The sequence below is a fragment of the Pelodiscus sinensis genome, chromosome 4 (assembly GCF_049634645.1).
Source record: "Pelodiscus sinensis isolate JC-2024 chromosome 4, ASM4963464v1, whole genome shotgun sequence".
NCBI lineage: Eukaryota > Metazoa > Chordata > Testudines > Trionychidae > Pelodiscus > Pelodiscus sinensis.
Genome location: NC_134714.1, coordinates 10373238 through 10395912, shown reverse-complemented (window position 1 = coordinate 10395912; position 22675 = coordinate 10373238). Strand labels below are relative to the sequence as shown.

The window sequence follows — 22675 nt, the reverse complement described above, 5'->3', positions numbered from 1 at the left end:
GGGGCTAGATTTCCTCTGAAATCATTCTGCTCAAAACCAAGTCCACTGGTTTATTGGCTTGTCTCTCTAAGGAACAACTGCACACCTTTCCCAAGAAAATGGTCTTGTCTGTGAGATCCTAATGCAATGTAAACATTTTTCAATGTTAAGAAGCTTTGTATTTCATCACTAAAAATGTGCATTTCTCAAACTGGAAGACTCCCATGAATAATAATGCAGGGCAATATATGGCCAATGGAATGGATAACATTCTCTATACCATTGGTCATACATCACCATTCGCCATAATTAATCTAACTATAGGAGTTATGTAAAGAAATGTAAAGAGTCTTCTTTGTATTAAACTGTTCCCCCGCAGGTTTGAGGGAGCACAATAAAATGGAAATGTGGCTGTGTTGTACTGCTAGTCTGTGTTTTGTTTTGTTTTTTTATTGTAACCGTCATAACTAGGATACAGAGGTGGGAGGTTTGTAACTACTCTATATTTTACTATTCTTGACAATGAATAAACTGTTTGAACACTGACATTTCAGTAAAGCACTGTGAGTATACTCACTGGCTGTGTCTACACTGGCCACTTATTCCAGAAAAGCAGCCACTTTTCTGGAATAACTTGCCAGCTGTCTACACTGGCCGCTTGCTTTTCCGGAAAAGCAATGACGATCTAATGTAAAATCGTCATTGTTTTTCCGGAAAAACTATGCTGCTCCCATTCGGGCAAAAGTCCTTTTCCGGAAAAACTGTTCCGGAAAAGGGCCAGTGTAGACAGCCCAGTAGTCTTTTCCGCAAAAAAGCCCCGATCGCGAAAATGACGATCGAGGCTTTTTTGCGGAAAATCGTGTCTACATTGGCCACGGACGCTTTTCCGGAAAAAGTGCTTTTCTGGAAAAGCATCCTGCCAATGTAGACGCGCTTTTTCTGGAAATACTTATAACGGAAAACTGTTCCGTTTTAAGCATTTCCGGAAAAGGGTGCCAGTGTAGACATAGCCGCTATGTTTCCCAACCAGGGTTCTGCAGAACCCTGGGATTCTGCAGACTATCATCAATGGTTCTGCGAGAAATTGTGGAATAAATAAATAATTTTTTCTTACAATGTAAGGCTTACATATATATATATATACAACAGCTCTTTACAAATAAATTTTCTTGACAATAATTTAGCAGTAATTGAATTGTGCTCCCCGCTGTCAACTTTTTCTGGCCAAGCAAACGTTTTCATAGGTTCCTTGGGATATGAAAAATTATTTTAGGGGTTCCGCCATGGGAAAAAGGTTGGGAATCACTGCTTTATGTCTACACTGCACGCTTATTTCAAAATAAGCTAATTTGAAATAGTTATTACGAAATAGCTTATTTCGAAATAGCACGTCTACACTGCAGGAAAGCCTCAAAATTAGTCTGAAAAAACTCTGTTGTGTAGACATACCCAAACTAAGGTGAGGAAGAGGAAGGGAAGCTGTTCCTCTGGCATTAGCAGAAAGCAGGGAGTTACAGTCTGATTGATTACAGGGCAAATTAGCTGGGGAATGAAGATGGGCAACGAAAGGGTGAGTGAGTGATGGGTGGGGAAAGGATCCTGAAAGTGCTTTGGGTGGGGACCTGCGGCAGGAAAGAAAAGAGGGAGGAAAAACCTCCAAGTCAACAGGCCAGAGCTTGTCTGTCTGTCCATCTGGGGAAGAAAACCAGCTGGCACTTTGTTATCATTATTTAACATTCATGCTGTTGAGTACCTGGAGGCCCTGGCAGGTTGGGCCCCATTGTGTTCTGACTGTGGGCGGGGAGCGCTCTTCTACCAATCTGGCAAAGAGCATGAGAGTCACATCCCTGTCTGTCTCTAAGGCTATGTCTACACTACAAGGTGTGATGTGAATGGCCATCAGAGCGTTCTTGCGCAAGAGTGTCTATACAGTGTGGATACTCTCTTGCACAAAAGCACATGGCTTTTGCAATGCGCTTTAAGGTGGGGATACCCTTTTGCGCCAGAAGTTTTTGTGCAAAAACTCTTGCGCAAAAGGCTTCTTGCACAAAAACCCTGCAGCATAGACTAAGCCTTAGGGTACATCTAGACAGTGGTGCTATTTTGGGATACGTCCGGTATCCTGAAATAACTATTCCGTGTCTTTTAAGCAAGCCCGTAATTTTGAAATATAATGGGCTCACTACTCCAACATCCCTGTAAACCTTGTTTCACGAGGGTTAAGGGACATTTTGGAATAGTGCTCCATTTCAAAACTGACTTGAAATAAGCTACACAATTTACATAGCTCAAATTGCGTCGCTTATTTCAGGATAAGAGTGCACCCTAAGGCTATGTCTAGACTGCAGGCTTCTTTCGAAAGAGCCTCTTTCGAAAGATCGCGTCTAGACTGCAGGCGGATCTTTCGAAAGAGAAATCCGCTTTTTCGAAAGAGAGCACCCAGCGAGTCTGGATGCTCTCTTTCGAAGACGGCCTCTTTACATTGAAGAACGCCTTCCTTCGAAAGAGGAACTTTCGAAGGAAGGCGTTCTTCCTCGTGAAACGAGGTTTACCGCCATCGAAAGAAAAGCCGCGTTCTTTCGAAATAATTTCGAAAGAACGCGGCTTGAGTCTGGACACAGGGGAAGTTTTTTCGGGAAAAGGCTACTTTTCCCGAAAAAACCCCTGAGTCTGGACACGGCCTAAGAGGGGAATGGTGAGGCAGGGCTGTCTCTGTTGGAGGAACTACCCTGCCTTCTTGCAAACTTGTGAGAGCTGGCTGGGCACTTCCCTGTCTGTCTCAGGGCACGGGCTGGCTGGGCTGGGCTGGCTGTCTAAGCTGCTGGGGCACTCTGTGTCTGCCTGTCTGTCTACCGGAGGACAGTAGCTGGCAGTGCATTCTGTGTCTGTCTGTCGGTCTGCAGACAGGCATTAGAAGGGGCGCTCTGTGTCTGTCTGTCGGTCTGCAGACAGGCACGAGGAGGGGCACTCTGTGTCTGTCTGTCTGTCTGCGGACAGGCATTAGGAGGGGCACTCTGTGTCTGTCTGTCTGTCTGCGGACAGGCATTAGGAGGGGCACTCTGTGTCTGTCTGTCTGCAGACAGGCGTTAGAAGGGGCACTCTGTGTCTGTCTGTCTGCAGACAGGCGTTAGAAGGGGCACTCTGTGTCTGTCAGTCTGTCTGCGGACAGGCGCTGGGAGGGGCGCTCTGTGTCTGTCTGTCTGTGGACAGGGGCTGCGAGGGGCGCTCTGTGTCTGTCTGTCTGTCTGCGGACAGGCGCTGGGAGGGGCACTCTGTGTCTGTCTATCTGTCTGCGGACAGACGCTGGGAGGGGCGCTCTGTGTCTGTCTGTCTGCGGACAGGCGCTGGAAGGGGCACTCTGTGTCTGTCTGTCTGCGGACAGGCGTTGGGAGGGGCGCTCTGTGTGTCTGTCTGTCTGCCTGCAGACAGGCGCTGGGAGGGGCGCTCTGTGTGTCTGTCTGTCTGTCTGCGGACAGGCGCTGCGAGGGGCGCTCTGTGTCTGTCTGCGGACTGGCGCTGGGAGGGGCACTCTGTCTGTCTGTCTGCGGACAGGCGCTGCGAGGGGCGCTCTGTGTCTGTCTGTCTGTCTGCGGACAGGGGCTGGGAAGGGCGTTCTGTGTCTGTCTGTCTGCGGACAGGCGCTGGGAGGGGCGCTCTGTGTCTGTCTGCCTGTCTGTCTGCGGACAGGCGCTGGGAGGGGCGCTCTGTGTCTGTCTGTCTGTCTGCGGACAGGGGCTGGGAGGGGCGCTCTGTGTCTGTCTGTCTGTCTGCGGACAGGTGCTGGAAGGGGCGCTCTGTGTCTGTCTGTCTGTCTGTCTGAGGACAGGGGCTGGGAGGGGTGCTCTGTGTCTGTCTGTCTGTCTGCGGACAGGCGCTGGGAGGGGCGCTCTGTGTCTGTCTGTCTGTCTGCGGACAGGCGCTGCGAGGGGCGCTCTGTGTCTGTGTGTCTGTCTGTCTGTCTGCGGACAGGGGCTGGGGCGCTCTGTGTCTGTCTGTCTGTCTGCGGACAGGCGCTGCGAGGGGCGCTCTGTGTCTGTGTGTCTGTCTGTCTGTCTGCGGACAGGGGCTGGGGCGCTCTGTGTCTGTCTGTCTGTCTGCGGACAGGCGCTAGGAGGGGCGCTCTGTGTCTGTCTGTCTGCGGACAGGGGCTGGGAGGGGCGCTCTGTGTCTGTCTGTCTGTCTGCGGACAGGGGCTGGGAGGGGCGCTCTGTGTCTGTCTGTCTGCGGACAGGCGCTGGGAGGGGCGCTCTGTGTCTGTCTGTCTGTCTGCGGACAGGGGCTGGGAGGGGCGCTCTGTGTCTGTCTGTCTGCAGACAGGCGCTGGGAGGGGCGCTCTGTGTCTGTCTGTCCGAGGACGGGAGCTGTCCATGCGCTGGCTGGCCCCTTCCCCTCTCCCCTCCGGGGCCAGGCAGCCCGCGGGCCGGCGGAGCGGGGAGGAGGGGGGACGAGCCGGCCTGGCAGCTGCGTCTGGCCGGGGCTCGGCGCCCGCTGGGGGGCGGAGCGGGCGCGCCGGGCAGGCTGAGCCCGCGGGCCGGGCGGGGGGAGTAAAGGCTCCGCAGAAGGCGAGCAGCTGGAAGGAGGCCGGGCCATTGTCCGCCGGGCCCCGAGCCCTGCAGCCGCCCCCCAGAGCCAGCTGGGGCGGGGCTAAAGCTCCCAGGGCTATTTAGGGTGGGGGCGGGTTAATCCTATTCGGGGAGCTGCAAACCTGGGCTCTCCCCCCCCCATGTTTGCTCCCCCACCCTCCCCCTGCAAACCGGGGAGAGCGATTTAAGGGACCCGTCTGGAAACCTGCGATCGCCACCAGCAGCCCCCGGACAGTGGAGGGGGGGAGACGGCCTGGGGGTCGCGGCTACAAAAGCCCATGCCCAAGCGAGGCCCATCGCTCTCCACCCACCCCACAGCGCGCGAGTGGGCTGGGCCAGTCGCCTTGGAGCGGCCCCAGCGGCCCTGTGTAAACACAACTCGGCTCCGGTTCCGAGAGCAGGCAGAAAGGATGAGCCACGCTCCGCAGTAGCGGGCCAGTGAAACCGGTTTCCATCTAAAAAGTTAGGACCCCCTCTCCCCCCCCCCCCCGCGCCCGCCCCTTTCTGCCTGGTCTGGGCCAAAGCCCTACAGAAAACTTCTGTGCAATTGGTGTTGGATCGGGTCCCTGCTGAGAAAGGGATTGTTAGAAATGTCGGAGACATTCAGCAGCCGGAGTGTGGGTCTGGTACCCCTGCATATGGGGGGGGGAGCTGACACCTGCTGCCCTATGTCTGTGGTCGTTTGAACTCCCCAATCCACGCCGCTGTAGGAGCAAAGAGTTGGGCGCTCGCCGGATCTTGGCTTTTCACTGAGCCAAAGCGCGCTCCGCGGACTGTATCCCCTCTCGCTCCTCAGACGGTCCCCACTGCCCTTTTGACCCGAAAATTCAAACCCGACACCCAAACAACCCCGAAGAGCGGCGTAAAGGCAGCTTGCTGCCAAGCCACGGAAGGAAAGTGTATTTACAAAATAAATAACCCAGCCGCACGCACTGCGCCAGGCGCGGCGGAGATGGAAGCTGGTCTCCAGAAAGGCTGGAGAGGAGGGACACGGTGGCTTTGGGACACAGGCTTGTGGGTGGCCGGCCGATGAAATGCGCGGCCTCTTATGCCCAAAGACGCCAGCTCCCTCCAGGAAAGTCCCTTCCAAATCACGCATGGAGGCGAGTTTTGCGTGTGCCACTCGCTGCCATGAAAAACTAACTCAGCCCCTTCCCCCCCACAACAATAAAAAATCGGTGCCTGCTCTTGATCAGTGTATCCCCGGACCAAAAATAACGGGGCCTCGCCTCGGGGGCAATGAACGACTCGCCAAGTGGAGAGCAGACGCGAACCGAGAGCGCATTTCACTATCTGTCCCAGGTAGGAGCCCTCAGTCTGACATTGATGCAACTGCATTAGAGTTAATGGCAGCAGGCTGCTCCTCGTTATTAATTGTCTTTGTGTTTGGATAAAGTATGTAATCTTCTCCTCGCCCACCCCATTAAAATAGGTTGCCTTTTCAATTAAGAACTGTCTTGAGCACAGCAGTCAATTTTCCTAATGAAGATGCATTATATTTTCACTTCTCCCCCCCCCTCCCCCAAATAATGGGGAAATCCCACGTTTTCATTAGACGCGATTACGGCGAAAGTACAGCGGGGGAGGAGGGAGCTGCCTCCGCTATATGTGGCCCATGTCGTGTATTAAACACCAGGCTTTTAAATAAATTGAAATTTCATCGAGCTAAGACGCCAGCTTGGGTTTCAAACGCGGCCAGGCAGGCTCGCTTGTCTTCAGATTAAAAATAAATAAATAAATAAATAGAAGCAGGGACCCTTCTTTAAAACGCACTTATCAAATAGAAAATCATGATTAACACGACTCCCGAGTCGACGCTCCGCCGCAGTTACGCGGGGAAACTTTTTTTTCCCGCAGTCTGGTTTGCTTACGTTAAACCAGAGGATGATGCTTTCAAATGCACTTGCACTTGGAGATAATGCGCAGCTTTTGGGAACACAAATAACACAGTTTAATCATGCAAGAACACAGGGGAGCCAGAATAGACTGACAATGAATTTTAAAATAACAAAACAAATTGAAGCTGGTGGTATTGTTTAAAACGCTGGCGTCTCTTCCCCTCCCTCCCCTACCCCACCCCTCTGAGCAAAGTACCGATTGCTAGTCTGTACGGGCTAAAGACTGGGGTTTTTTTGACATTCGAAAATAAATATTTCCTGAAGTAACAGAGGCGAATGAAATGGAACATCATGTAACAAAAGCAAACAAAACGCGGTTAAAAAATTCGCTATTCCTTCCTTAATCTGTGGCCAATTTAAGGATTTCGTTTACTAGACGATTTCCTGCCCATGTTGTACTTTTTGGATCTTTAGTAACACACACAATCCCGCCTCTTTCTTTTGCAGGGAAAATAATTCTTCCAACGTGGTGTGCAGCAGATGAAAACATGGATCTATTTTTCAAGGTGATGTTTAGAGATTCATGTAGGTAGGAAAACCACCAAGCAATCGTTGGGAGTAAGGGAAAGAAAGAAGATAACATGAGAGTTCATTTCTTATTCCCAGGGTAACAACAGTTGGTTTCTGATCTTTTGCAAGTTTTCTGCTTTGTCTGTGTGCGGGGGGTGGGGGGTGGGGGGGGGTTAAAATGAACATTTGTTTCTCCACCAGCCAGCGGCTAAAGAAGATCTGCAAAGAATGGCAAAGAAGATTTTCGATTAAAACCTTATCCCCCATCTCCGAGGATTACTTTATATCGATTCTTATATATATGGCTGCATCTGATGGGTTCTAATTAAAAATCCAAAGGAAACCAAAGCAAAGGGAAAGTTCTTTGCGGGTCTCAGTAAAAGACGTTTTCTGTGTGCGGGAAATAAAGGGTGTAAAAGGTTAGGTGGGAATGGCTCGGTTAGAGCTTCGCTGAGGAGTTTTTTTTATTCTTTCTTACCACCCCCATTGCTTTCTGGTTTTCCCCCTTCCCCAAGCCAGCTATGAAGTTTGCCAGCGTGCTGGATATCGGCCGGGAATCCTTATTTTAATATCAGGACTGGGAACTATAAACGGATTGCTCCTCATCTAGGCAACTCCAGGGCCAGGAGAGGAAAATCACGGAAACGGATAATTAACGCCTTTCAGCCACAAACACGCACACACACCTGACCCACCGGCTCCCACGTATGCACAGAATGTTTCCACCCGAGTTCGCATCCCACCCATTCCTCAGGCGCGACCCCCACCCAGCTCCCTCCGGAAACACGCGCGATCTGTTTTATTTCGCGATTTCAGGGAGACCTTTCTCCTTTTTTTGGACCATAGTCAGTTTCAGCCCTTCCTTGTGGGGAGTTCTCTCTGCCTCAGTGTCTCATGTTTGGGGAATAGATGGCTGTAAAATGGAAAGCTTCCATGTTGCCTCTTTCTTTCCCTTTTCTCCTCCCCTCCCCCTCCCTCCCATCCCAATTATGAAAGTTGTTTTAAGCGAGGTTGGGGTGGCGACTAATTAAAAACAACAACAAAGGAACGTATTCAACTCTGAGACCGAATGAAAAGGGAGCTCTTTTTAACATTGCAACAACTGGCAACATTTCTGAACAGTGGCCCTTGGTGTTTGGGGATGGCTATTTCAATCGCATCCCTCCCAAAATAAGAGGGGTTTTGGGGGGGAGCAGAAAACCGCGTATAAACTCGGGGGAAGTGCGGAATATTTTAACTAGACCCAACTCCGCAGAGGGCAAAGCTAAGCGAGTAGCATGCCTCGCTCTCCGGATCCGAGCTGCGATAGAAAGGTGACAAATCATAAATCGGTTCAGATTCGGGGAAGCTCGCTTCACTCTTCGGTAATAAACTCTTTTTGTCATCATCTACACACCGAGCGGTTCAAAACAAACAGCCACAAACGCTTGCAAAACAGTCAACGTAGAAGGCGTGGAAAATAATGCCAAAGGAATCAAAAATAGAGAGGAAAAGAGAGAGGATGGCTAGGCAGAGAGAGGAAATGAATGGCTATGGAAAACAATTGGTACTGGAAGTTGGAGAACTTACTGAGACTCAGAAGTCAGAGCGCTTTTCGTCCCAGAAGTAGATTTTTGGTTCTCAGAGTTCTTTATCGTTCACCCCACAGCGTCCACTCACTAGGAGTTTATCCCGAGTTAGGCTGGATTTCTGGCAGTGCACCTGGTCTGAAAAGGGTTTCCGTATCGAAAAAGAAGATATTGGAATTAAAAAAAAAAGCAATGCTAAAGCGCATTCGTACCGACGGAGAACCCCATTTTTGCAAGTTTCCCATTAGCTGCAGGAAAGGTTTAGCCAGGAGCTGCTGCAAGGTCTGTGCAGAATTCCTCCAGAAAGAAGGTTTCTCCCTTTCCCCCCTTTCAGATCCAATCTTTGCAAGAGCCATTCCAACACATTGCTAAGCTAAAGGGAAATTCTCTTTGATAAAGCGGTGTTCCCAGCTTCTGGGTTTTAAAACCTAAATCTATATTCAAATCTGGCTGAAGGTGTGTTCTGGGATTTATGAAAGCCTCTTAAAGGGGTAAATTTACCAAACCGTGACAAAATCATCACAATCTTACTTTAGACATCTGAAGTGGATGAGAATTTTAAAGAGACCCTTGTTTATTTAAGTCACACCGTCCATTTCTGCCACTTGTTTTATTGGCCGGGCGATTATTCCAAACTTATTAGACTAGAGGGCAAAGGAACAGGCTGGGGAGCTCGCCTCATGCAGTCCCCTAGCTACAGGAAAGGGAGCTCCCTTATTCACACGGCCCCCCACACAATCTAAGCATGGTCAGTTTCAAGAGCTGCTGCTGGTCTGGATATTTACCACAAACTCCATGGCTTGCAATTCCCAGCTCTTCAGTCCCGGTTTTTCACTAGGCTTTTTTTGGGGCGCTGTGTTTTATTTAACGGCTCCTCCCAGGTCTCCCCACTCCACCCCCACCTACATCCCCCATTCCCTCTTTTACTGCCCCCTTTTTTAACAAAAAAAAATCGATTCCCATTCAGAAAATCTTCTGGGCCAGGATGCACGGGAAGAAATTATCTTTAGATTTCTTCCAAGGTGGATTAATCTTATTAAATCGCGAGAGGACCAATGAAGGGGGAGGAGGGGAAGAGTTGATTCTCGATATTTATTATGGCAAGGAAAATTCAGAGGGACGCGGTGCCTACACGGGGATTTTACATCATTTTCAGGCTTCTCTGTCGAGTGACTGGGGAGAGGGGTACAAAGAGCCAGTATCTACTCCCCTCAAAATCCATGTGTCCGGGTTCCTACAAAGCAGGGCCGGGGAATCGATGCTTTGATTCTCTTGGGGAGCCAGGGGATGCGACACGGCGGAGTTTCCTAGCGAGTAGCTGCCCTTGCGGACATCCCAGCCAGCCCCAAACTTTTCAGAAGTCTCCCCTCAAAGGGCTGGGGGGGGGGGAACAATTATTTTACTTTTGCTTTTGTTTTGAATTGCCCCTCCCCGGCAAAAAATAAAAAATAAAAATAAAGCCGCCGAGGCTCTGAATTCTTTCGTTCATTGCAGCGCGTCCCGGCCACGCACATGTGGGCGAGGAAGCGGCAGGAAGAGGCGAGTGACCCGCTGTACTTCATGCCCCCACTGCCAGGCTCGGGCCGGCTTGTATTTGATTTCTCCCCCGGGTGCCGGCGGGAGTAGGGGCTTCCTCTCCGGCTTCTGCTGAGCTCGGCGACTTTTTTCCGCGTGTTTTAAACGTGCTCTGGTCTCCGCTCTGGGGGGGGGGGGGGGGGGATGAGTTAGCAGCCCTCTCGGACCCAGCAGAGCAAGTCCCCGAAACCGGGCGACCAGGAGAGAGCTGGCATTTCTGAATTGCCCAGGGGCGTGCTGGCCGCGAGGAAGCGCGCAATCTTCCGCCCCCCCGCGCCAGGCACTTGCTACGCGCTTGTCCCATAGAGGATCCTCTCCCCTAGGCCCCCTTTGACTGCACAGGCTCTCTCTCTCCATAGAGAGGGCATCTCTGCACCCATCTAGTGCACCCTACGCTGTCCATCTAGCAGGGAAGCAGCACTAACCCGTTTCCCCTCCGCCTCTGGCTAGTTCACTTTGGACCCGCATCCCAGGCTTGGTCCCTGTCACCAATAGTTTTCGCTCGCGCTTTATTTCTCTGTCTCTGACTTAGTTTCACTTTCTTTGATACCTCAGCTGCCTTGGGGAGGCGGGGGCGTTAAACTCCGGTCTTTGACATGCGTTGTGCTTTTAATCCAAGAGCTTCTTGGCAGATTTTGCTTTGAATTCCCCGGGATGTATCCCCTACCCCCTCCCTTTCCCATAATGTTTACTCTTATATTTTAATATCCTCTTTCGTGTGTGTGTGTGTGTGTGTGTGTGTGTGTGTGTGTGTGTGTGTGATCTTCCCCCACCGTCTCCTCTCCCCCCAGCAAGAAAGTAACGTGATCTTTGCTGTCCATCATGCTAATTGTACAATTAGTTCATATGCTGCAGCCCCGAATGTATATTTTTTTAAAAACGAGCCTCGTTGCTTTTATGTATATTCTTGTGTCGGTTTTTGGTCGCTGTTCCGTGTTGCCTGCTCGTCCCCCCAGTGCAGCAGTGGCCTGTTTTCCTCCCCCTGTTGTGTGTTTTTATTATTTTCCCTCTGGCTTAGATGTGTCAATCATTCTCTCCTTGCTATTGGTTGGAGAGTTTGCGTCAAAAAGTTGCCAGAGCGGCGCTTTCTCAGCAAATCTCCCTGAGAGAGGTAGAGACCTCAGCTCCAATTCACTTCTCCACTGTTATTAAAAAATAAAACCCCTTGGCCGGATCCGGCTACGTCCTACTTTGTATGTATCGAAGACAGAGCCCCCCCCTGCTCCATTGAAAAGCCTTTAGACTCGTGTAGCCTCGCTCGCCCCCTTTTTCGTTCGCTTCTCGGGCAAGGTGGAAGGATGCAAGATTTCTAACCCGCTGCTTTGTGATTTCTTTTGTAGGGGAGCGCTTTATTTTGAATTTGGCAAAGGATAATTTGGTCAGTTTTTTGCCCGCCTCCTCCCTCCCCCACCCCGGCACACTCCTCCCTAGAAGCCTCAAGGTAAGTGTGAACGCTTTGCTTGTTTGAAAACGGTTTCTTTTTTTCTTTTTTTTCCTTGAGCATGTGAAGATCTCTCTCTCGCTTTGCGGTGGTCCCTAAATCTGTCCCGGGAATCACAGCAGAGCTCGCGACAGCGACAGTTTGATTTCGCTTGGCCAAGGGCACAATTCAGCCTCTCTCGCTATAATTCGGAGTGGCCCGTTTCCCGTTGTTCTGTGGACTGAGACCGATCCTAGTTTCGCAGCTCCGGTAGGAGTGGGGCGGGGAAAAGGTCCGAAACTCGCTTCCCCAGATGCCTCCCCAATATAATTTAATTCATTTCCCCGATATGCAGAGTCTGAATGAAAAGGCAGGGACCAAGCCTGCTAATTGAGGAGGCGGGTAGACACTGCTCTCCCCTCCCTTGATTTGGTTGTCTGTGTGGGACTCTCTTCCTCCCAAAGCGAGCTTTTCCCATGAAAAACAAAATTGTTCTTCTTCTTGTGCTTGGCCTGATCCTCCGGCCGCTGTCTAGCGGTACATACACTTCTTAAATAAATAATAATAATAATGTGGAATGACATCCCTGGTCTGAGCGGTTATTGATAAACAGATTTCTGCCTCGTACTCCCGATCGATAGACTCAGCAAAGGGAAAAGTCGTTTTGCAAACATGGCTTTGAGCAGACGGGACTCGAGGCAACAAGAAAAGGGTTAGATTTTTTTTAAGTGTGTGTGTGTGTGTGTGTTGGGGGGGGGCTTAGACTCTTTCAATCAACTTGGGGTGGAGAGAGAATAAAAAAATACGCCGTTTCTCTTTACTGTGGAAATGAATGACAAGGATCGGGTCAATTTCTAAACGGGAGACGGATCGGTTTGCAGCTATCACTGGACAGGTGCTTTCAGAGAAGCCGTGCCCAAAACCTAAACACCGCAGAGTGGTGTGTGTAACGCAAATGGCTACACACTAGCTACCGACCGGTGTAGACAGAGACAAAGCTCTGCAATTGGAGGTGTGTGGTGTAAAGCCGTTTGTGTTATATCCCCGATATATAACTTGCAAGGGGGTTATCTTCGTTGACTAAAGAGGAAGAAGTTCAAAGGGATGCAGTCTTGGGGACACGGATACACACGGACACACACACACACACACAGCTGCATCTCTTTAAACTTGTTCCCCTTAGGCCGAAGAAAGTAAACCCGTTGCAAGTTTCTCCCCTGTGTAAACCTGTCTTCGGCATAATTCAGTCATTTTGGATCTACGTGCGTTTGCATTCATGGCGATCAAAGCGGGCGTACGGTGCACATGACATCCAATATTTTTTTAAAAACCAAAAAGGTGAAAATGCCTGGTTTGGGGGGAAGAGAGTTTACCATAATGCCGAAGGTTAGTTCCTTCGCAGGGCGGTTCTCTGATTTTTACCCGTGCAGGTGGTTTTATTGTGTAGCAACGAAGGGCTGAGTTTTTAAAACTTTTTTTGAAGGAGAATGGTGAGGTCTGGGTGATTTTTAGCTACACTGGGGAGCTCGAATAAAAAGCAGGATTTGATGATACCTCTTAACCCACCGCCAACTGTATTTTTAAATTCCCCTTCCTGTTAAAAGTATGAAGGGGGGTGAGGAGAGAAATCACTGTCACAAACAATATCAGACACCAAAAAGTGACTATGCGCAAAAAGAGGGGTCTCCCCGTTTGCATCCTTTAAATGATCCCCTCCCCCCCAGGCCTAAAACTTTCCCTGCAGTTCTTCACCCCAGGCTGCGTGTTGTGATAAACAGTACGCCAGTCTATATACGTTTTGTTTCATTGCCATCAGGCAGAAAATTAATCAGTGCACATGATCTGCCGAGCTAGGTCTGGCGGCCCGTAATTAGGGAACGTGTGTCCCTCGGATTATCTCGTTAGTTTATCAAGAAAACATTTATTATAATTAATTCTTGGACTGGGTAATTATTATTGAGCGAGGGCAGAGCAACTGGTAGATGAGATCTTTGGGAGGGAGAAAAAGGTGACAGATTGAGCAGAATGGCCGTTAGATATAAAACTGAGAGACCGTGCCACCAAGCAGGTCAGAGGCGCAAAGCCGCATGCAAGAAGGCAGGACGGTAAATCCAACTTCCCATCGCATTTCCAGATTTGCAAACGCCTTGGATTTATATGGTGTCCCTCCGCGTTCCAAGGGCGGCAGATTTCCTGCACTTTTTTTTTTAAGATCGAAAATCTCTCCCACTTAAGGCAAGTATCCACTGCAACGAATTCACTAGAAAAAAAAAGTTTGATTCTAGTCATGGAAGCTTTTAATCCTATTTCATAGGAAGATGGGACTCGGAATGTCCCTCTAACGTGGCCAAACATCAAAACGTAGGAATGGGGGTTTGTTTTGTTTTGTAATTGTTCTGAGAATTTTTTTTTTAAATTAAACTGAAATTCTTCCATAAGGGATTGTAGTGAAATATACACTTCCGAAGAGGTGTGCATGAACTATATTTGTATATATGTGATTGTGTGTGTGATGCCTGTTTATTATTCACTCACAAATGCGCGCACACAATATACTTTTAAAAACAAATCTCTTCTGATCCTAGTAAATTGCTGTTTTCTCACTAATAGAAGAAGGATTTGCAAATTAAGTACCGTTAAGTTCAAGAGAAAAATGCAATAATAAATATCGGAATTGAGAAACTTAATTCATGCAACTCAGGAAAGTTAAAATAGCCAAGTATCGATTAAAAACCTTGCTAGACTAGACTAAGGTTTGTAGTAACACAGCACGTGAAACAGAGTAGGCTGGCTTTGGTTTATAATTTAGCTAATAGGCATTTATTTGATGAAACATCTACCTTTGAATGGGAGGGATCTGGAAAAGTCTCAAAGATCCGCTTTATTTTTACATTAACGTTGAATTAAAGGAGCGTGGTTTTGTAACGTGAAAGATGAATTAACTTCCGCAGTGAGGAGTTGATTGAGATGGCTGGGTTCTTTATGCCATCGGAGCAGGAAGCCGGACAGTCTAAACATCACCATCCAAATCTTCTTCTTGCACTCTTGGAAATTCCCTCCTCCCTGTCCGCCATTTTGGGGGAAAATAAGGCGCTTCCTCAAAGTTGTAAAGTCCTTAGCTCGGTCCAAGAGCAGGGTAACATTTTATGGAACACGCTAGTTTGCCGGGCTGTGTTAATGTCACACTTTGGAACCCTGGAGCAGGATGGAAAAGTAAAGAGTTTTTTTTGGGGGGGGGAGGGGGAAGCTGCTTTCCAAATAGGTGTCAGTAGGGCTAGGGAGAAACCAACCAAAGGCTACTGGGGGCTAGGAAATGAAAGGATGGTATTTCTCCTAATAATATGCCTCTTCCTGCAGACCCAGCCTGCAATGGACAGAAAATGACTGCTAGTGTTTTAAGGGGAGTCTTTTCCTAACCCTTGAGGACCTTGGGAAGCAAGTTTCGCTGGGTGATTTTTTTTTTTGTTTGAAAGTTAAATACTTGTTTGTTTAGCGTGAGCGACCTAATCAAGAGTTCCTGAAAGCCTCATCAATCTCTTACTTACCTCTAAATCTAATTATCCAACGTACTAATTAGGTGGAAAAGGGCTGATGGAAATCACTTCAAACGCGGGATGATAGTGGCAGGACGGAAAAGTTTGGCTCATTCCAAGATGGCATTTCTGCTCTTAAATGCGCCAGCATTTTGGGGTTCCTAGCTGCTGAATGTGGGCTCATTAAAAAGCCCTGCGACAGGCCGAGGGAGAGATAGGTGTCTTGAATTGTTTCTTTGTTTCTCGCCAATGGGCTTTGTTATCAGCATTATTTATTTAGCCAAGGAGGTCTTTGTGTCCGCAAATAGCCCCAATCAAGTTTTGTTTGAGACAATTAGCTAGTGCCAGCCGATGCACCCTATGCAAATGCCCAGGGCAGCAATACAATGTGTGCATTTGAAGGCATGGGGGGAAGGGGGATGCTCCTGCGAGGCGGGTTGTAATTACTAGATGGGGTGTCACTTTTTTAAAGCGTTTATCTAGTGAGTGTCTTCTTGGTCCACGCTGCAGCCGGGACTCTCGGGGGCTAAGAGCTGAGGCCCTGCCTGTCGCTATTCACACTCCAGCGAGCCAGCAGAGATAAGAGATCGACTCCAGGCAGCTCGGCTAACCAGCCCCCCGCCCCTTGCCTCTCTTTCCCCGTGTAGACATCTGGTTTCAGCCCGCCCGCTGGGACACGGAATCTCTGCTCCGGACGGAACCCAGAGCGTGCGCGCCTTTCCCCCTGCCCCGACGCCTCGGCCGGCTCTCCGCCCAGCCCAACTTTAGCATGATGTCTTATCTCAAGCAACCACCTTACGCCGTCAACGGGCTGAGCCTGACAACCTCGGGCATGGACTTGCTGCATCCTTCCGTGGGCTACCCGGGTAAGCGGCGCCATCCGCCTCTGCTGCCCAGCGAGGGGACCCCGCTGGGGGCTGGCTTTAGGGGCCTCGCCTTTGGGGCCAGTGGCCAACCTCTGGCGCCTTCCGTGGGGCGCCCCCCATCGCCCGAGCCAGAGGTTCTGGGACTTGCCAGAGCTCCCCACCTCCTGCCCGGAGAGGCCAGGCTGGGGAGGGGAGGTAGTTTGGGGGACCCTGGCTGAGCAGGGCGCTGCGGCTCCCTGCCCCAGCCCCTCTCCCTGGGAAATGCGCCCTGGGGCCTTCCCCAGCCGCGCTAACTTTCCAAGAGGGTGTTTGGGTCTCGGGGAGGGGGGCGGCTCTGCTGCTAACCGCCACTAAGGGCCTCCGGCTGCTCTTTGCAGCGACCCCTCGGAAGCAGCGGCGGGAGCGCACCACCTTCACCCGGGCGCAGCTGGATGTGCTGGAGGCGCTGTTCGCCAAGACCCGCTACCCCGACATCTTCATGCGGGAGGAAGTCGCCCTGAAAATCAACCTGCCTGAGTCCAGGGTGCAGGTAGGGCCTCATCCCCCCTCCCGTTCATCCGGCCCCCCCCCCCAGCCTGACCCAGCTCCCCTCTCCCAGCTCTCCGCCCCAGCCGGCTGTAGCCTCTCGGGTCCACAGAGCGCGTCTCCCCAGCCCTCCCCGCGGCCGGAGGCAGGTTCTCTGGGCAGGATGGGAGATGAGGGACACACGCACCCTAGGCCCAACCAGCCCCGTTTGCCCCCCCCCAGCTGCGGAAGGGGCCCGATCCTGGCTCCCAAGGAGTCGCAATGAGGACTCTGGAAGCGCAGGGAGGAAACCTGGCGCGCACCCCCTGGGGTTCGCCTTCCTCCCTCCCCAGAGCGATGCCTCGCCTGGGCTCAATCCAAACCCGCTTCTCTCGTCGGCTCCCGCAGCCACTGGTGGTGGGTGGGGGGGGTGTCTTTGCCGCTTGGAAACCGCCCCCAGCGCCACCGACCGAGGCCCCGAAGCTCCCTGGGCAAAGGGACAGTCCCAGCTGCGAGGTCCTACCTCGGCTTGCCCCGCCAGCTCGTTGGCGAGCGAGGCCATTAGAGTCGATACAAAAGACCCTCCGCCCCCTTTCAGAGCCAGGGGTGTGTTGACATCAGTGGCTGGCGGCTAGAGCGCGGGGAAAGGGGGATCTGAGCAGAGTTTCCAAGCTGGGGTACCCACGCCCCGAGACACTGGAGTGATGGGTAAGGAAGAAATGGGGGGGGGGGCCTGTCGTCCTTACCCCGGCCAAAGTCCCAGGGGGAGGGTCTCTGTCCCGAGTCAGGCCTGAGCTCTGAACCTTGTTTAGTTCAAGCAGCTTTCCAAAGCTCCCTTAGCCCCTTCTCCCTGAGACGCGGTTTGGGGGCGCCAGTGCCGGCCCCTTCCTCTCCCTCCCCCGCACTTTGGCTCTGGGCTTGGCTCGGAAAGTGTCACAGCCTCTGTTTTGCCACTGACTCTCCTGGCCCAGGATCCTGCCGAAAGGGGAGCCAAGGGGGCTCCCCGGCCCTCTCCGTGTCACTGGCCGCACCGGAGGGAGGGGCGGGGAAACAAGCGCAGCAAAGGGCCAAAGCACCAAAAATACCTTTAACTAGTCAGGACTGTTCTTGGGGCGCTGCAAAGTCAGGCCCCGTCAAGTCTTAAGGGCAAGACGCGCAGCGAGCGGCAGCCGTCCAGTGCGCCTTTGCGCGCGCATCTGCAGGGGCCTCCGGCAATGGGGCGGCGGATCAGCTGAGACAATTCTGCGCAGGGCCCCAGGGTTGCTTCGCCTTCTCCCCTCCCGCAGTGAGCTGCCCATGGCAGGAGCCGTGCCCGGGGGGCCTGGCAGGGCAGAGGCTGCAGGGAATAGGGCTGGAGGGGCCCCAGCTTCAAGGCCGGCTCATCCCCACCTCCAATGCCTGATCTGCAACTGAGTGCGGCTCCAGCAGGGAGGCCGGGCGGAGCCCCCGCCGCGGGGCCACTCCGCGCTTTGCCAAGACACTTTCCCCTTTGTCTGCCTAACTGCTTCCTCCCGGTGCAGGGCTCCATTGTTCCCAGGGAAGGATCAGGAGGGGAGGGGGCTTGGCTGGCCAGCAGAGCAGGTGGGGGAGGGTCATTCCCCCCTGCCCTTATGCAGCAGTTGGGTTGGCTCCTTCCTCCTCCTTCTTCCTCCCAAATCCGGAGTGGGGGGCGCCCGTGTAAACGCAGCCCGCGGGTCTCACTCCGCTGCGAGCCGCGCTCACCCCCGCGTTCTCTCTCGCCTTCCCCCCCCCCAGGTGTGGTTCAAAAACCGGCGGGCCAAGTGCCGCCAGCAGCAGCAGCAGCAGCAGAACGGCGGGCAGAACAAGGTGCGGCCGGCCAAGAAGAAGAGCTCCCCGGCCCGGGAAGTAAGTTCGGAGAGTGGGGCCAGCGGGCAGTTCACTCCCCCCTCCAGCACCGCAGTCCCGGCCATTTCCAGCAGCAGCGCCCCCGTGTCTATCTGGAGCCCCGCTTCCATCTCCCCCCTCTCAGACCCCCTGTCCACATCCTCCTCTTGCATGCAGCGCTCCTACCCAATGACCTACACCCAGGCTTCCGGCTACAGCCAAGGATACGCCGGGTCTACCTCCTACTTCGGGGGGATGGACTGTGGATCTTACTTGACCCCAATGCACCACCAGCTTCCTGGACCCGGGGCCACACTCAGCCCTATGGGCACCAATGCAGTCACCAGCCATCTCAACCAGTCCCCAGCCTCCCTCTCCACCCAGGGCTACGGAGCATCTAGCTTGGGCTTTAACTCCACCACCGATTGCTTGGATTATAAGGACCAAACCGCCTCCTGGAAGCTAAACTTCAACGCTGACTGCTTGGATTATAAAGACCAGACCTCTTCCTGGAAGTTCCAGGTTTTGTGAAGGCCTGTAGGACTCCTTTGTGCTAAGAATAAATCCTAATAAACACTCTGGGCTGAACATTCCAGTTTTAGTCAGGTCTTGGTTAAATTAAAGAGGAAAAAAAGAAAAAAAGAGAAAAAAAAGACAGTTGGGGTGTGATCAGACCTAGATTCACCTCCTGCCCAAAAGCTCTGGAAAGGAATGAAGAAGGAATGAAGGAGGAAGGCCTTAAAAGGACAGATCATCTACCAAGCAGAAGCAGACAGACCAACCTGCGTCCTTTATAGTTTTAGCCAATTGTTGGGTTTCTTTGTTTGAAAGGAATGGCTGATCATTCCACCTGTGGGCCAGTTTTTAAAAGAAAGTCTAGGTTTGATTGTTTTTTTTTCTTTCTTTTGTGTGAGTGTGTGGGAAAAAGATCTTTCACCTAGAGGTTTCCCCGTGTGCTAGCCAACCCTTGGTTAAAAATCTTTGGAATGGACAACGTCCCTTTCTCTCTCTCTCTCTCTGTCTTTCTCTCAAACTCATTCAACTGTTTCACGACCAACTTCCTAGTTGGCACTGACAGACCTGGGTTCAGGGTTGTGTGGGTTGTGCGACTGATTGTCCTAGCTGCACTACTTTATTTAAAAAAATGTTCATAAGGAGTCAATATGTAGTTTTTAAGAGACAATCAGTGTGTGTCTTATATAAATGGTACATCTGTGGTTTTTAATCTGTGCTAGACTTCAAAACTGTGATCTCCTGTATTGTATGCAACTGTGAACCCCTCCACAGCAGGGGTTCTGCTGTGATTTAAATAGGTTATAATTATAAGTGAAATTCAGAGCAACTGAGTTACCTAGTATCTTAAAAAAACAGTATCTAAAAAGATCGCCTTTCACCACAGGTGAACTACTGAAACTTTTTACAACAAACTGTCTCTGAATGCAAGAGAAAGAAGAAAAACACACAAGGACACTAAACTGATCTGTAGTCACTTACTGCTGGCCAAGCCCGCAGTAGAAATAAAACAGGACATTGGTCAATTGCTCTGACCTTGATGAATTTAAACGGAGAAATTCATTGTCGTTTATGCTTGCAGATGTTAATTGAGAAAAAAAAAGATATATATGCATAAACCTTTTTTTCCTGGATTTGGCAGATATGTATAATTATATTAAAATGGTTCTAGCACAATTGGTGGTTGTCTTCCATTTTAATTGCACAGGGTGAGTTAAGAAAATACCTCAATGCAGCATACTTCAAAGGACTTCACAAATAGAGGGGGCGGGGCGTACAGGGACAATGCAAATATTCTGTTGTACTGGACTGAAACGGCTTCTTTTCCCTCTGCTTTTAAGTGCCCCAGCTGCTGATGTTTTCCTTTGGCACAGGCAGAAAATGCCAGGGATGATTTTGTGTTAAATCACAAGAAGTTCTGTGGGCCCCTGCAAGATTGTCTCCCGTACGAAAACGAAATCATCGGCTATTTTCAGAGAATGAAAAGGGGGCTTTGTAGACAGGGCTCAGCATGATTAGGGGTGAAATGCAGAGGAGGAGAGAGAAATGGCCGAACTGAGTGAAGGGCTATTTCTCCAGCTACTATAAACTTTCTGCAGAAGTGATGTCTGAACAAAGGAGTTTGGAAGAAGTTTTAACAGCTGAGTAGAAATACCCTGGTCGGTTTTGCTTCTTTCTTGAAACTGTGGCTGGGAGTCCCTTTAAAAATAAGTACCTGCTTTTCTCTTTCCCGTTTGCCACAGAGAGGTGCAAAAAATGCAGTAGTGCCACACTAGTGAAAACAGGAATGGTTTTAAAATTATATCCTGTTTAGTAGCCACCATGCAAAATTGTGAAGCCATGACAGTTTTAGCTATTTATCATTCATCTACTTCAAAGCCTTAGCCTGTCATGTGGTTTTCTCGGATTGGTGTGAAACCTGTGCTCAAATATTTTGAAAAAAAAATGGTTTGGGGGCTGGGTTTTTGTTTTTTATCTGTTCAATGGGATGGTTTCCTTCCCATGCTGAACTCTCTTGATCGACAGATTTGCAAGACCTGAGGCTACCTGCACTTGGTAATAGTTTATGATACTTTTAAAAACACTCCTGAGAGACTCTGCTTTCCAGGTTCTCCATATATCAACTTGGTGCTTCACCTAATCTCTACATTTCATCAGGCTGTTCCCGGCTTCCTCTCGTCCACATTGAAGGCATTAATAATGCAGGTTTTATGTACTCACTTCTAATGGATGTGTTTATTTCTGTTTTAGAGTGCCCTAGAATTGAGAGGCCAGATTATGTTTTAAAAATAAACAAGCAGAGACATTCAGCAACTCTGTCAGCTCTCAAATGAATGGGAAAGTTTTCATGCAGCTTGTTGCTATTTTTATATTTCGCAATACCGAGAGAAAAAAATTAATGGTTTTCAAGTGATACGAAGTTCAACCAGAACTAACAATAGTCCATATGATTCCTTTCTAGCAAGAGTGTATTAGACTACACAGCAGAACGCTTCATAGACAATCAATAAATAAAGCCATTTTCTTGTAGGAAAATGTAGAAATAGTTGTAAAAATGATTTGAGTGACTACCAACGCAAAACAAAGGGGAATATATAAAGTGTTTCTCCACTGATCTGATTTAAACCAGCGATGGCAAACACGGATTTAAGGGAAATATTAACTGAAAATGCATTTTCCTTGTAAGGAAGTGTAAGGCTCCCTTAAAAGGGATTTGAAAAAGAAAAAAAGAAACCCCTGTTTCTTTACCCTATTTTGCTTTTCCCACGAACGATTTTTTTTCTTTTATCTTTTATTTTGGTAGCTAGCCTTCATTTTCAATTGCCAAAATGATTTAGCTAACGTCCTTCTTAATCAGAAAAGCTAAATGGTTTCAGGACTTTAAGCTTGTTTAGCCATATCTATCCATTTACACATCTCGGTAGATTTACTCTGTTTCCAATCTGATTTCGGCGAAAAGTCATTTGATTCCCTATTGGCAAACGGCAACAGCGAGTTTCTCGCTGGGGGAAGCACTTTTTTGTAACTGCTTTTGCCGATCGACTTTCACGTTGGAGTCGTTGCTTGTCGCTTGCGTTTCGGAAAGGCAATTCGGATCACGATCTTAGCGGGGAAAGAGACACGTGAACAGAATCCGCATTGTGTCTAGACCAAAGCGGGTGGGTTTAAGGCTCATGGCTCCGGTGGGAAGATGTTGTTTCCCAAAGGAAATCTAATTGCAACCCACGGTGGGCTGGAACGGAAAACTTTAAACCAAATCCGAGCGGACAGATCTTTTTCTTTTTAAATCGCCCCAACCCCATTTCACGCCGAGCGTTCTGCCGCGCCTCGTGCGTTTTAAAAGTTGCAGACGAAGCAGGGTTCCTCCTCTGAGACTTTTCTACAGGGCGGTTGACTTTTTCCACGGTGCAAACCCCATTTTGCTCTGCCAGACCTTCTGAGTCGGCTTTTCTCCGAGCAGTTTCCAGTGGCTGCTGACTTGGGTCCCATCCCTACAAACGCTTTCCCTCCATCCTCACGACTATTCCGCATTAGTCCTCCCGTCCAGCTACAGTTCCCCCCCCCCCCCCATTTCTTCAGAGCATTTGGTTTGATTTTAAATCCAAGATAAGCCCCGTCTCCCCCTCCCTCCCCCCGCCCTCTAAGGGGTCTTGTCAGTTTCCTAGGCTACGTAGGGGGATAGTTATTTATAAAACGCCAGGGTTGTTTACTCCTCGCTGCAGCCTGCTTGTACTTGGCTTTCTGATAAGACACGGGAGCATCCCCGTCTGCGCTGGAAAATCACACCGCTTGGAGCCCACCCAAACACGGCGCTGCTCTTTCCGACGCCGCTCCCCGACGTGGCTGGTTCCCTGGCGAGGAATTTTCAGAGCGCGGACTGG

At 50.3% G+C, this 22675-nt stretch overlaps 1 protein-coding gene across 3 annotated transcripts; it reads left to right on the top strand.

The window, feature by feature from the left end:
• Positions 1-11192: 11192 nt before the first annotated feature.
• OTX2 (orthodenticle homeobox 2) lies at positions 11193-19951 on the top strand. Of its 3 annotated transcripts, XM_075926289.1 has the most exons (6): positions 11206-11306; positions 11454-11554; positions 14891-14982; positions 15714-15932; positions 16310-16461; positions 18192-19951. In XM_075926289.1, exons 4-6 carry the CDS (start codon positions 15836-15838, stop codon positions 18810-18812), a joined length of 870 nt encoding a protein of 289 aa, XP_075782404.1. In that variant the 5' UTR covers positions 11206-11306; positions 11454-11554; positions 14891-14982; positions 15714-15835; the 3' UTR covers positions 18813-19951. The 3 variants fall into 3 exon arrangements, with proteins under 3 accessions (XP_075782402.1, XP_075782404.1, XP_075782401.1); XM_075926286.1 differs by lacking the exon at positions 14891-14982; XM_075926287.1 differs by lacking the exon at positions 14891-14982 and having other exon boundaries at positions 11193-11554.
• Positions 19952-22675: the final 2724 nt, after the last annotated feature.

What these genes read in the sequence shown, in the direction of transcription:
- OTX2 (XM_075926287.1), top strand. Translation starts at nt 15,836, where the DNA reads ATGATGTCTTATCTCAAGCAACCACCTTACGCCGTCAACGGGCTGAGC. An exon ending in TCCTTCCGTGGGCTACCCGG is followed by an intron (nt 15,933 to 16,309) that starts GTAAGCGGCGCC and finishes TGCTCTTTGCAG; the next exon opens with CGACCCCTCGGAAGCAGCGG. An exon ending in TGCCTGAGTCCAGGGTGCAG is followed by an intron (nt 16,462 to 18,191) that starts GTAGGGCCTCAT and finishes CCCCCCCCCCAG; the next exon opens with GTGTGGTTCAAAAACCGGCG.